Source organism: Dermochelys coriacea, chromosome 2 (assembly GCF_009764565.3).
Source record: "Dermochelys coriacea isolate rDerCor1 chromosome 2, rDerCor1.pri.v4, whole genome shotgun sequence".
Lineage (NCBI taxonomy): Eukaryota > Metazoa > Chordata > Testudines > Dermochelyidae > Dermochelys > Dermochelys coriacea.
In genome coordinates, this window is record NC_050069.1 from 90,752,889 (window position 1) to 90,766,882 (window position 13,994).

Genomic DNA, 13,994 nt, shown 5'->3' on the forward strand with positions numbered 1-13,994 from the left:
TTGTTTCATGTTCGAATGCATCTGATGAAGTGAGCTTTGGCTTACGAATGCTTATGCTCTAATAAATTTGTTAGTCTCTAAGGTGCCACAAGTACTCCTTTTCTTTTTGCGAATACAGACCAACACGGCTGCTACTCTGAAACCTGTCATTCATCAGAACTGACTTAGTGAACATTAACAGATTAAAAAAAAAAAAAGCTTAGACTTCAGTTTACTGATTGAGTGCACATTTTTGGCAGTACAAACAATGTCAGTGAGCCAAGCAGCCATTAAGAAGGAGGAAGAGAAACTGAGCGGCCAAAGAGACTATCCATTTCAATACATTATACAAGCACAACAAAATGTTTAAATAACTTAAAATTTATAATTAAAAAAATTCAGTATATGCAAATTGTAAAGTTTACAGAGTAGCATTATAGTCACAGCTGATAGCACCAGCTACTATTGATGTTGCCTGATACTTCTCAATAATGAGACCCTGTTTTTCAATTGCTTATAAAACTTTGCCAAACTTGAACTCTTTGGGATGAAATTATACACTGAGTGTCTGCCTCAGAGTGCATCTGAAGAAGTGGGTTTTTTACCCACAAAAGCTTATGCCCAAATAAACCTGTTAGTCTTTAAGGTGCCACCAGACTCTGTTTCCTCAGGGTGAATATTTTTGGAAAATTTTAGCCAAAACTGTTCAGCTGTTTCCAAGAAAGAAGTTTGGAGAAAATACGTAGTTAGTACTCATGTTAAAAATTCTGGCCCCTCTTCTTTGAAAAGCTCTTGCTTCCCCATGCTTCGGGGCAGGCACTTCACATTTGGCAGGGAAGGGGCCTTTGTATTAGTGGTGTGCCTTTTGCCATCCCTGTGAAAATCCATGCTAAATTATGAGCCTTTGAGAAATCTCAGTTTGCACATGCTCAGTACAGACATCTGAGATTTTTAGCTGCTAAAAATCAAAGATTACATGTTCACTAAGCATGTTTAGTGCCTCTCAGAGCTCCGAGCACTAACCAGACTGTGACTGAACATGTTCCAACCTACTGCTGATCAGACCGTGCTTGCACAATCCCCACAGAGCAACTGACCATACTCCTGCCAGGACTACAGGGGAGTAGTCACACTTTCCCCTTAATAGCTACTCTGAGCCAGAATGGAGCCAGCCACCAGAACTGAGGTCAAGGAGCCTGCCCTTCCTGTGCTCTCAATGGTCACCCTTCAGGCTGCCAGCTGTGATGCTTTGCTCTTTTCATATGCCTTGCTAACCAGCCAGGAGTGGACCAAACTAGGGATTACCCATTCAAGGAGAGAATGTTTGCTAGTAACTGCCAAGTGAGAGGGACTTTTGGCAGGGGAAGGAGATGCTGAAGCAATTAGGGGACGAAGAGGTCTTTCTGACAAGTTGAAGATGGAGTGGAAGGGTGTGGAACTGCTGGCAGCTGGGATGGGGACACATAAGCACTTCAGTTATTCCAAAATCTTAAGGACAATGTGAGCTGCAGACTAAAAGAAACATTAGTAAAGCTGTCAGCAGGCTATGAGCCAGTATCTCAACTGTTACTTAAAGTGGGCTTTTCAACATTACTTTTGACATCCATATATGTTTTCAGAAAGATTTAGCGTCATCCCATAAATCTGCTGAAGAAAAAATTCTGGAAGTCATTTCTGAGCATAGCAATAATATGCACAGTATGCACGAATCTGGAATGATGGCAGACAAGTTATTTACATTCGGCTTACTATATATGTTACTGATTAATTATGGTTAAAAGAATGCTAGGCTTGATTACAGCCTCAAAATTAGTCTCATGATAAGTTTTTGGAACACGTTAAGTTTATCAAGTAAGTTGTATTTGAGACAGATGTATCTAGAAAACTAACTAGCTTGTCATTCTGGTGACAGTATTCTAGCAATCTCCGTGTTTGGTGAAATATATAATATTTTTCCAGCAGGAGACTTTCATCTCCAACCTGCATTTCCCCCCATAGCCCTTTAAAAAGGTTTATTACATTAGTAGTTTTTATAGTACCCTAAATATACATGGTACTTTCCAAAAATAGATGAAGATACAGTCCCTGTCTTATAGATGTTACAACTGAAGGGGGCCCAGTGCTACAGGCACTCTGCAAAATTCACAACAACTTCAATGGGAATTGAAACATTAACTTCAAAAGGGAGTTAATGGCACTCCATGGACACTGGACCTGCAGCATCAGGCTCCATGTTTGATAAACAAAACATAAGATGTTACAAAAATAACCGAGGTAGGGAGAGTATCGTGATTATTGATGAGGTGGAGAAGTACAATTATTCCCATTTTACAAAATGGCAAAAGGAGGCACAAGTGACTTGTCCATGTCCACAAAGGAGACGGTGGCAAAGCTGGGATGTTACCCCTGAATCCCAGTCCAGTGGCTTCACTGCAATACTAACTTTCACAAGGGTGAATACATTATACTTCACAAGAATGTTGGGAGGATAAATCAATTAATGATTGTAAAGCATTCAGATGCTATGGTGATGGGCTTCACACAAGTGCATACGTATACACAAGGCAGATTTGTTTTCACATTAACCGCTATTCGCGCTTTTTATTTAAGAACTAGGGGGACAAAAACTGAAAAGCAGCAAATTCGAAAGAGGAAATACGTTTACCACGCAAAGTATAATTAGTCTGTGGAACTCTTTACCACAAATTGTCAGTGAGGTCAAGAGCTTAGCAGGATACAAAAAACAAACAATACCTTCTGCCTGGAACACACACCCTCCCCACAATTATGGTAGTAAATATTAAAACAACAACAAAAACTTTGAAAGGAATAGAAACCCTCAAATTCTGGGACGGACACCAAATTCTAAACTACTGGGGGTTAGGAGGAAACTTTCCTTGGGGCAGATTAATACACATCAGCCTACTACCCGGTTTTCTCCTCTAAAGTAGCTGTTACTAGCCACCGTTGGAGACGGGATATTGGACAAGACAGATCACTGGTCTGATCTTGTATAGCAATTTCTGTGTTCTTAGAATAAGAATTTTTATAATAAAAATCATATTTTTACTCATTATTCTTGTACTCAAATGCAGGCACACAGCTGAACCATTTTGGTTCAAACTTAAAAAAAGGCTAGAGACCATGACTGGAAAATTTCAGCCCAATAATGGACTTAACAGTAGGAGTATCTAAAGATACGGGTTTGTAATGGAAGTTATTAGACAACCTTAGTATAGGTCAATAGTTCTCAAACTTTTGTACTGGTGACCCCTTTCTCACAGGAAGCCTCTGAGTACGACCCCCCCTTATAAATTAAAAACAGCGTTTTATATATTTAACATCATTATAAATGCTGGAGGCAAAGTGGAGTTTGTGGTGAAGACTGACAGCTCGCGACCCCCCCCCCCAAGTAATACCCTTGCGACCCCTTGATGTGTCCCAACCCCCAGTTTGAGAACCCCTGGTATAGATGTTTCTAGCACTCCAGCTGTAATACCTATATTTTGATTACCAATAGCTAAGGCTACGTTTTAGTCACGGATATTTTTAGTAACAGTTATGGACTGGTCACGGGCAGTAAACAAAAATTCACAGCCCGTGACTTGTCCATGACTTGTCCTATTTACCCCTAATTAAAGCTTGGGCTGGGGGACCGCAAGTGCTCTCAGGAGAACGGTCCGGGGTGCTGCAGGTGATGCAGAGGGGGAAGGAAGTGGTGGGTTGGCCCAGGACCCCTGCTGGTGGGGAGGCAGGTGACAGTGCGCGGCCCGGGACCCCCACTGATCCTTGGGGGAAAAGGGTTTGCAGGCTCCCTACTTGACTCTGCGCATCTCCCCAAAAGCGGACAGCATGTCCCTGCAGCTCCTAAGAGGAGAGAAGGCTGGGGGCCTCAGCTCACTGCCTCCGCCACAAGGGGCACAGTGGCCCAAGACTGCCCCAGCAGTGGCCGGTGTGGTTGGCCCAGGGGCTGTCTGATCTGCTCGGGCAGCCCTGAAACTAGCCACGCTGGCTGCTACAGAAGTCACAGAGGTCACCAAAAGTCACAGAAATCCTCCGTGATAGCCTTTTGAATAGCCTTCAAACTTAATTATACAATATACACACAATAAAAAGAACTGCCTCAGTTTCTCATTTGAGCCAGCTGACAGATGGTAAAAATCAGAAGAAAACCAATCATCATGGTTCAAGTGTAACAGTGATGGAAATCAGCTGTCAAAAAATGAGAAGTTGTCTACATTAGTTTAGTCTGATCTCACAGCAGTTCACATGCTAATGGGCTTTTCTTGATACTTGGGATTGGTTCTAGTATAATTCTAACAATGAAGCCAGAGTACCTCCAGATAAAAGATTTGAGTTAAAGTAAACAAGTCCAAAGCACAAATAATTTAAAATTTTCAATTGTTTATAAGTTTTACAAGGCAAGTTTAAAAAAATTAACTGTCACAAAAATAGTACTTCTTACCATACAAAATTAGTAATGTTATTTAATGCTACAGTGTAGATTGAAAAGATACAAGTATTCATACTCTCTTTTACCAGCTTCAACAAGACAGATCTATTTCTGTTTGTAACAGAAGTTTTTCATTTGTTTTAAGATGCACAATGAATGTTCAAATTGACTGTCTTAAAGAAACAGGTTACAGCCTGATAGTACACCTGTACCATGCATGAAACTCACAATGAAGTTAATGGCAGTATTATTCACGGAGCAGCTGCAGAATCAGGCCTACAGTATGACAAAACCAGTAGCACTGGAAACTGAAATTTTACAGTGCACAAAAAGCTTGAAATGCTGCTTTTGCTAATTAGCGAAATACCAGTCCAGACCAAAAATACACTACTATTGATAAAGGAAACAAAGCAGATTTGAGCTCAGGTCTCAGTACTCAGTCTTTCTTCTACAAACGGATATGTCAAATTGACAGTTATGCATGAAAGCTTTAGGCTGAAAACTTGCTCATCACGATAGCAATAAAGACTGCTGATATTACTGCACCAAAACGTACACAGCTCTTCATGAAGCTATTTACCCCAGACACATCTGTCCTATTTTCAGATGTGCTAAGAACCCCAAATTAACCTGAGGGCTTGAGAGATGCTAGTGCTCAGCACAGTTGGAAAAACAAAAATAGGCAAATTGCACCTATAGATACATAGATTTCAAAAGCAAAACCAAATCGGAAAGTGTCCTAGAAACAATGGTTTACCACTATTTTGTATATTATATTTTAAAATAATACGATCATCTTATTTTTACTCAGAATGGCTATTTGCTCCTCTAAATATCAAAAACATGCATTCTAAATTTAACATGGTAGCCCTTGGTAGAACCATTTGCCTTTCTTCTGTGATTCTGGAAGAAAGAAAAGGAGTAAGGGAGGTGAAGACCAAAAGCAATTTTCTCCTCATGTTAGATCTACACAGGTTTCTCAAACTTCCACAGCATTCTTGCTGTAAAGTATAAATAATGCTGCAGAAATCCTCCTCCTCTCGTTAATTCAACCGCAGCATCATCTCTGCAGATGTCAATATCTCTGTAACTTTCCGTTTCTTACCACATCAAATTTAAATCTACACATGCTCACTGAGAAAGCCCCACATATATTTTACTGCACCTACTTCCCTGTTCGCATTTCTCTTTATTCAACCCCACTCCCTACACTCTTCCCACTCCTTTTGCCTCACTATTTCATTTTCTTCCTTCTATTCTTGACTTCGCATCTCAAACATCCAAAAGTTTCAATATGTTCCATCAGCAAAGCCCTCTCCCCACCTTCAAATTCCTTCTAAAGCCCTTACTACTACTACTACAAGAAAAAAAATCCTTCCTTCCACCTCATCAATTCTCATGTCCTCCTTTACCTCAGCAGTTTGTGGTATAATGTGATTGATTTGACCAACACAGGGCCTGAACCTGCAAGTCCTCTGCCTGTGAAACTCCTATTAAAGCCTATGGGAGTTTTGCACAGAAGGTTTACAGGATTAGGCTCCCTTCAATTGACAACTCTTTAGGGCAGAGAATGTATCTTCATCTACAAACTGCAAAGTACCATGTAAATTTGGGATACCTGATTACATAATATAAACTTTTGTTGAGATCTACTAACGAAAAGCACTATAGATGAGTTACGTATTAACAACTGTTTTGGTAAAGCGCTATTGAAAAAAACAGCAGGGGAGGGGAAGAAAGACTCCTGAGGAAAAAAAAACAAACAATAAAAAAAAAAAATCACAAAATATATTATGAAATTCTGAAGACCTATTTTAAATATGGAAAGGGAGAGAAAACACACTGATCTAATGTTAAAAGCTTTGATCTTCCCCCATTAGCCCATTATGATCTTTCATACTACATACCTGAATCATCAGCTAATCTGCTGATTCTCTCCAGCACAGCAATACAATCTCTCTCATCATCGCTGACTTCCTTCAAAGTGTCCAGCAAACTTCGAGCCACCATTTGCCTAGTTCATAAGAGAAGAAATATCATACAATTTTTGGAAGCAGTAACATAACGTTTTTGATTACTCAATATTTCTTGGGGGTGAACAAGTTTTCTAACCAGATGATAAAAATGGATCTAAATAGTTTTAAATTAATAACTTCAGTTAAAATAATCTTAAAAATACCCTAAGGATTTTTAGAGCTATGATAAATATCTGAACTATTAACATTAAATATAAAAAGTTGAATTAATGTTAACGTCCTTCAATTTACAAGGACAAGGGAAATCAGAGGGGATGTCAACAACCTGGGATTATTCCCCATCCTCCGGGGAGGGGTTGGGGGTTGAAAGTCAGATTTTCCTCCTCAACTCTGAATTCCCCTACTTGACTGAGGCAAGGTGAGGTGAGACCCTTGCTTTTAAACAGTTTTTGATACAACTACAGGTTTTATTTCCGCTAATGAAAGTATGAGAACTCAGTAAAGACTAACTATAGCCAAAATTAAAGATAACCAATGCTGCATTTTGTGCAAAGCATACACAAAGTATATACATGTACTATGAAAATAAACGGAACACATGTACAGCTCTGTTTATGCTTGAATAAGAGATATGAAGCATTCATGTAAATCAGATCCACCTTATCTACTTATAACTCATAACATTTTTATAATGAACCCAAAACATCTCAATATTGACACTACAGACTAGACTAGAAATTTAAAGGACAAGATCCAAGTTTTAACTAAAATTGTAATTTGTTAGTGACATGGATGGCTCTAAACGGCACGTGTTCAGACAACATGGTTAAAGACTGGTTAGTAATCGTAGCCGCTACCAACTTTCCTCCTTGTAAGCAGCCTACACTGGCATATGATTTTCTTTCTGAAACCAGTTTTGCACTTTTTGGCAGTATAGATGGGATATACACAACTATCACAAGTTTGGATGGTCCTCTATCTCTCTATATAATAAGGAATCCCAGACAAGAGTGCATTGCCCCCACAGGCTGCTGGCTCTTTGTGCATGTCCTTCAAGCAACCTATCCCATTCCTGACACAGTAAGGGATAACCACCTAGATATTCCGAGAATGGACTGGTACAAACATAGTGATGTAGTTGTGGACAGAAGTTTGCTGACAAATGGGAGGGCCAGGAAAAAAATTCAGCTGTATAGACAAACCAACCACATAATTAAAACTACATCACATAAGAGTGTCACACACTGGTTGTATTTCTCACATACACAGGGCCTTAGGAACTTTGCAATTCATTTAACTGGAGCCAGGAAAATACAGACCATTTCCATGAATGTAAAACCTCAACATTAACAACCATTTAAAACTTTCTAGAATTAAAAAGGGTAAACTTTTCCACGATATTACACACTAAACGATCTGCAAAACTGTTTTAAATGAAAAAAAATTTTAAGAAACTTTTCTTGTATATTTTCTTTAAAAATATAACAAACTATAGAAACGCTTCACTTTTTCCAAGTCTGCTCTTGAAATGAGATCACCCATGCCAAGTTTCAACCTGGAAAAAAAAGTGTTATACATCTCTAAATAGAGAAACAGCTAATAAAAATATGCTCATTGACTATAATGGAACAAAAAAGTTCCAGCTTGATCAGGATTCATGCTTTGTCCACATTTTTTATACTCAAATGACCAGAAGTATCCATGTAGTGCTCATAAAAGGGTAAATTTACCCTAAAAACTCAGCTTGTGCGTAAGAAACTCTGTGAGGGATATAAATGACCTCCCTTCCTTTAACTAGCAGGCAAGCAACAGGCTTCACCTGCCATCTCCCAGCCCTACCACTGCCACTCTGTATCCTTGTTGGATCATATTAAAGAAGTTCTGTATTAAAGTCACAAATGAGTTTGATTCCCCATTGTTTGAATTCCAGGGTATTACTGGTTAAGAGGTCTCTTGGTCTTTGGTACTGTTTCTCTTCCTCTCTGTGTGAAACTTGCAAGCTGCTAATTGTGTTAGTACATTTTATTAAGATAATGTTGAAGTAAAAAGAAAACAGTACAGAGTTTAGGCCTAGAAGTTTCTGGTTATCAGGGAATAAGGTAGAGATTATCAAGGGGTGCGAAATTCAGTTTAGGAGCAGGTGGCATAAGGAATACATAATCTGCAATCTCCCCGACTGGGGGTAAAAGTTTAAACAGGTCAAACTACAGACATTGAGAGATGGGGTTATGTTGTCCATATAATGACTATGTTCGTTGTGGAGTATAATGTGCGGATACGATGATGAGGCTGGATCTACCCTCATTTGGTGGGATTTAATGTTCAGTGAGTTTATGGTTCCAGTTCATATGGTCCAATGGAAAAAAAGTCTCTCAGTCCCTTTCCCATTGTTGATGCAAGATGTCATACCGGCTCACACCTCCTGGTATTGTCAATGGCCGGTGATGTGTTCGATGTAGATGTCCCTGGACCATCGACTGTGTCCGGGACCATGAGGCACCGCATGAGCCATGCATACCGTCGACTGATCCTGCAGGCCCACAGCACACGCTCGTTGCAGGGGTCCCAAGCGCCCAGGCTCCGACTATTAGGGCATCCATCTGCACCTCGTATTCTAAGACAGAGTCTGTTCTCAAAGCAATTCTTTGTTACAACAACAACAACAACTACTCACACAGAGAGAGACTCAAAGCAATACTCTGTAACAACAGAAACAGCACCCAGAGACTCCCCACCCTTTTGTTGTATTCATCTCGCTTTAACAACAATTGTGATTAAAATAGAGATAGAGGATGTATGTGGATGGATGCTTGGTGTGGATAACAACTGAATGATCAGGGAGGTGCCAGCCTAAGAATCCAGTGTCCATCGGCTGAAGACGACGTCAAATGGAAATAAACCAGAGGATCCCCGGAGGGAAGACTGGAATCCACCCAACAACGTCAAGAATGGGAGAACCAAAGAACAAGGTAACATCTGGCAGCACGGAGCTGTCAGGAATGTGCCATCTGCTTATTGATTCAGCAACAGCATGATGAAGCAATTCCCATAGACTGGCATAGGAAGAAATTCCTATAAAAATGGACTCTAGAAAGTGAGAACTTTGGGGTCTGATTCTGCAAACCAACTTCCAGGAGCATCAGATGTACATCTGACAAGGCCCTGCTCCCTCCTCACGTCCAGGCCACCTAACCAGTGGCTTGGCATGAGCAACTCTAAGGCTGGTAACTATGATGATAACCTTGCCGAACGTGTGTGTGTGTGTGTGAATAAATATGAGATTGAATGGAATGTTATAGCTATAACTGCTAACTATGATTCTTTCTGTATTCACAATAAATGTGGTATTTTGCTTTTTCCCCTTTAATAAGATCCTGCTGGTTTTTATTTTATTGGTATAACATCCTTTCCCCAAGGTTTCATTGACCACTGGAACCCTAGACAGAGAATCATAGGGAAAGAATGATTAATTTACCCTACAGTGCATGGTTCTTCAACATATTGTACTCAGTGTGGATCCTACTGTAGAATGGACATGCACCTCATGCACAAAAGATTAATATCTTCTAAATAGCTGGGTCCTTTGACTCCATGAATGCACGCTATGCCTCCCTGTGGTCCCACACAATGGCATAAAGGGAAGGACAGCCAAGACCCTCCCTCAATTCAAAACCCGTAGTTGCTTAGGACTCCCTAAAGTGAGTATTGAGGATGTGTCACGAGAACCACACTGACTACACCTTGGGAGTGGGATGGAAGAACAGTTACTTAACTACAGTGACTGTGATTTCTTCTTCAATTATGTGTAACTGTTGATTGGAAAGCAGTGGCCTCACTGGGTGGTGCGAACAAGGAATTTCAGCTATATTACTCAAATAGTGATCGAAGTGCTGCTCTCCCAAACTCAGCATCTGACCTAGTTGCTAAGTCAAGGTCAGGGAGTTGCCCAATGTTGCTACCTTGCAGATCTCAACATATTCCTGAAGCAGGCAGAAGACAATGCCTGTGCCATGGTGGAGTGAGCCTTGACATTTGGAGGAGAGGGTGGCCAAAAATCTGATTTAAAAAAAAAAAAAAAAGAGATGGAAATACAGTGCATGATCCATACAGATTCTCTGTGATGAGATGGCCTGGTTCTTCAAAAGGGATGGACGTAACCAGAAAGAGGCAAGGGGACAGGCTTAAAAGGCTTGGCCCTGTCAATATAATAGAGTATGCCTCTGGAAATGTTCATAGTACTTAGCTTCTTTTATCCTGTGTCAAGTCAGATTTTGGGCAGATTGATTGAATAGTTTAGGTGGAATTCTGAGACCAATTTAGGAATGAACCTGGGATGCAGATATAGCACAATTTTGTCCCTGTGAAAGAACACATAGGCAGGTCCAAAGTCGGATCTCTAACCAGTGGTTAAGCATGCAGAAGATTTTTGAGAACTTGGATACAGTTGGGGGAACAATGGAGCATGACTGAACCACAGAGTGATGTGCTGATATTCTTGCGAGGTGAACCATGAGAGCAGGCCAGCATGCTTTAAGTGTGGCATGTAGTTGACAATCTTAGGTATCGTGGCTTCTACCAGGTCCAGACTGCACTGGACTGTCCAAATGGAGAACTTCTTCCATTTCAAAAAGAGCACCTCTTTCCTATATATGACTTTCTGCTCTGTATGAGAATTTCCTGAATTGCTGGAAGCAGTCTTTGTCAGTAGTGCTTCAACAGCCAATATTCAAGTCATCAAGTGCAATGACAGTAGGTCTGGGTGCAGAATCTGACCACTATTCTGTGATATTATGTCTGGGCAGCCTAGGAGATGGATAGAGTGCCAAATGGACACCTGCAATAGGTCTGAAAGCCAAAACTGCTTCATCCAGTAAAAAGTTCTGAGGATCAATGTGGCCTTGCCCCTTCTGGCCTTGGCTATCAACCTGGGGATCAGGGGGAAAATTGGCAGAAGCAGATTCAGGACTTGAGTCTATTGTTGCAGGAAGCAGTCTGGCAACGAAACTGGGCATTTTATTCCTCTGGAGCAAAAAGTTTGGGTATTTGGCACTGTTCTTGGGGGCGAAAAGATCAACTGTAGAAATCTCAAATTGACCAAATAGCAGCTCGGTGATGGATTTCCACAGCAACCACCCATTGTTGGCTATTGCAGGTCTGTTCAAGAAGTCTGCTAGGCTGTTGCTGATTTCTGGAAGAGAACGAGCCAATGGAGTTATCCCATTTGGGCAGCATGTCACGGCTTGATGGATTCCTATCAAAGGGGTAATGAACCAGCTCCTCCCTGCCTATTTATATAGTGTATTGAGCATCAAGATCTGTACCACTGAGTTCCATAGGAGGGTAGAAAATGCCATACAAGCCAGTCTATAGGCATGAGCTCCAGAATGTTTATGTTTCAAGTCATCTTGGGACCAGGTTCCCTGGATCTACAAATGGTTTAGATGGGCTCCCTATCCTGTTCCTGGTGTGTTTGTAATGAGTATCATTGTTAGAGGGGGCAGAGTATTGAACATCCTTTTGTCTGTTCTTGGGGTTTAACCACCAACTGCACTCTCTCAAAACTTGGAGTAGGACTGTGACCCTTTTGCTCATGTGATGTTTGGACAAAAAGTACTATCTCCTCAGTCAAAGTTGTAGAGACCTACGGTGAAGTTTGGAAAGTGGTGTCATTTATGTGCACACAAACAAGTGGCCTAGTAGACCTCAGCAAGTCTACACTGTCATAACTTGACTTGAGATTGTTTATTATTGATCGGAAAGAGTGGAACCTGTCCTTTGGAGACAGGCTTTCACCAATGGAGAGTTGATTGTAGCTCATATGAACTCTTATCATTTGTGATGGAACGAGACAAGATTTAGACTCCTGCCTCTGATAAGCCAATCGTCTAGGTACAGGTAAACATGAATGTCCTCTCTCCTTAAGTGTACTGCTGTTAATACCAATAGGCAATTTGTCAAGATCATCGATCCCATGGAGAGTTCAAATGGCAGTGCCTTGTACTGGTAATGGCTGGGACCCATTGTGCATCATAGATACTTCCTATGGATGGCTACATGGAAGTATATGTGCTGCAAGTTGAGCCGCTAATCAGTTTTGAGCTTGTAGAGATGGAATGAGGAAAGCAAGTTTTAACATCCTGAACCTGAGGTAATGTATGTATTACCTCCATAGATCTACCACAGGACAAAGAGTCATTTTCTTCAGAAGAAAGAGGAAACACAGAAAAAGAAGCCTCTTCGCCTGATTTGGGTTGCACCTCCTTTGGCTCTTAGACAAAGCAATTAAACCACATCTGCCTGTAATAGGTTCTTGTGAGAGAAGTCCCTGAAGAGGGAGAGGGAAATGAGGTGGAGGCAGGCTAAGGAATGAAATTTGATAGAAACCATCACCAACAACTATCCTGAAACCCTTCTTTCTGGTGGCAGACCACGACTGGTGCAAGGAGCAAGGTGGTTTCCAAAGGTTATGTTCACTAAAGTTGCTCTGATGTGGCTCCCAACAGTCCTGTCAAATACGCTGATGTGCCACTGTTGCAGAATGTGTCACTGAGAAGAAGTAGACTGACACCTCCTGATGTATCTGGGCTTTTTTCCTTGGTGGATAACTGGGCTCTCTAATGCGATAGGACAGGCTCTTCCGTCTCATCTGAGGTGTGTTAACAGTATGGCTTTTGATAAAGAGACAGTGCATAGATTCCAAAGGAACACACGGTAGCCTTCAAAGAATTCAGATCATTGTCTGTGTGATCGCTGACCAACTCCATCCCTTCACAGGATAGGTCCTCTATGGTGGCTTGCACCTCCTTTGGAATTCTTGATGCCTGAAGCCCTGAGGTCCTTCTTATAGTAACTGCCACAGCTGCCCCGATGAACACGGCTATTCACAAGACTCCTATCTTGTGCACACAAGGCAAGTACGCACCTACAGTTGGATCCACAGTTATATACTTGAAGAACCATAGATAACCGCTTGCCGATTTGGAACCAGCACTGAGACTTCTCCACAGAGCACAGGTGATGCAGAGACTTCCTATGCACAGCCATTTTATCCCTTTCTTCCCCTAATTTCTATCACAGGGTATAAGTGGTGCAAGACTCTTTTACCAGAGCTTTGCATAAGAAATGAATTTCATCCTACAAGCACACATTTAGAAAAAAAAAAATAAAGGAAGGTTAGAAAAAAGTTGCCATTTGCTTTCTGCAGGCATTCTAAATCATTATTTGGAAGATTTTTCAAGTTTACAAAAAAATAGGACTTTACTACTAGTAATTAAAATATTTGTCAAACAAACCTAAAAGAGTTTCTGCATCAATTCCCAATTTTACACTGAACTTCAGTGTACCACTACGAATGGAAAGATTAATACTCCCCCCCACACCCCCCGGCAAATATCAGAAGTGATTATAAAGTAAATTAAGACCCCTAACACAGGCTTGAGAACAATGGTAAATCTATAACTCCAACTGCTGTTGACATCATTTCAACACACCTTCCTAATATAAACTGGGTCTATGTTTTGAAGATAAAGTATACTTTAGCAGTCTTTCCTTAGAAATGGAATAATTTTCATTTGAAATGTATACAC

At 40.8% G+C, this 13,994-nt stretch overlaps 1 protein-coding gene across 4 annotated transcripts in view; it reads right to left on the reverse strand.

The window, feature by feature from the left end:
* PPP4R1 (protein phosphatase 4 regulatory subunit 1) overlaps nucleotides 1–13,994 on the reverse strand; it is a 62,684-nt gene that overhangs the window by 44,932 nt on the left and 3,758 nt on the right. For all 4 annotated transcript variants that reach the window (XM_043508108.1, XM_043508106.1, XM_043508105.1 and 1 more), the window contains exon 3: nucleotides 6,340–6,446. In XM_043508108.1, the coding sequence (XP_043364043.1) occupies nucleotides 6,340–6,446 (107 nt within the window). The remainder of the gene's footprint in view (nucleotides 1–6,339; nucleotides 6,447–13,994) is intronic.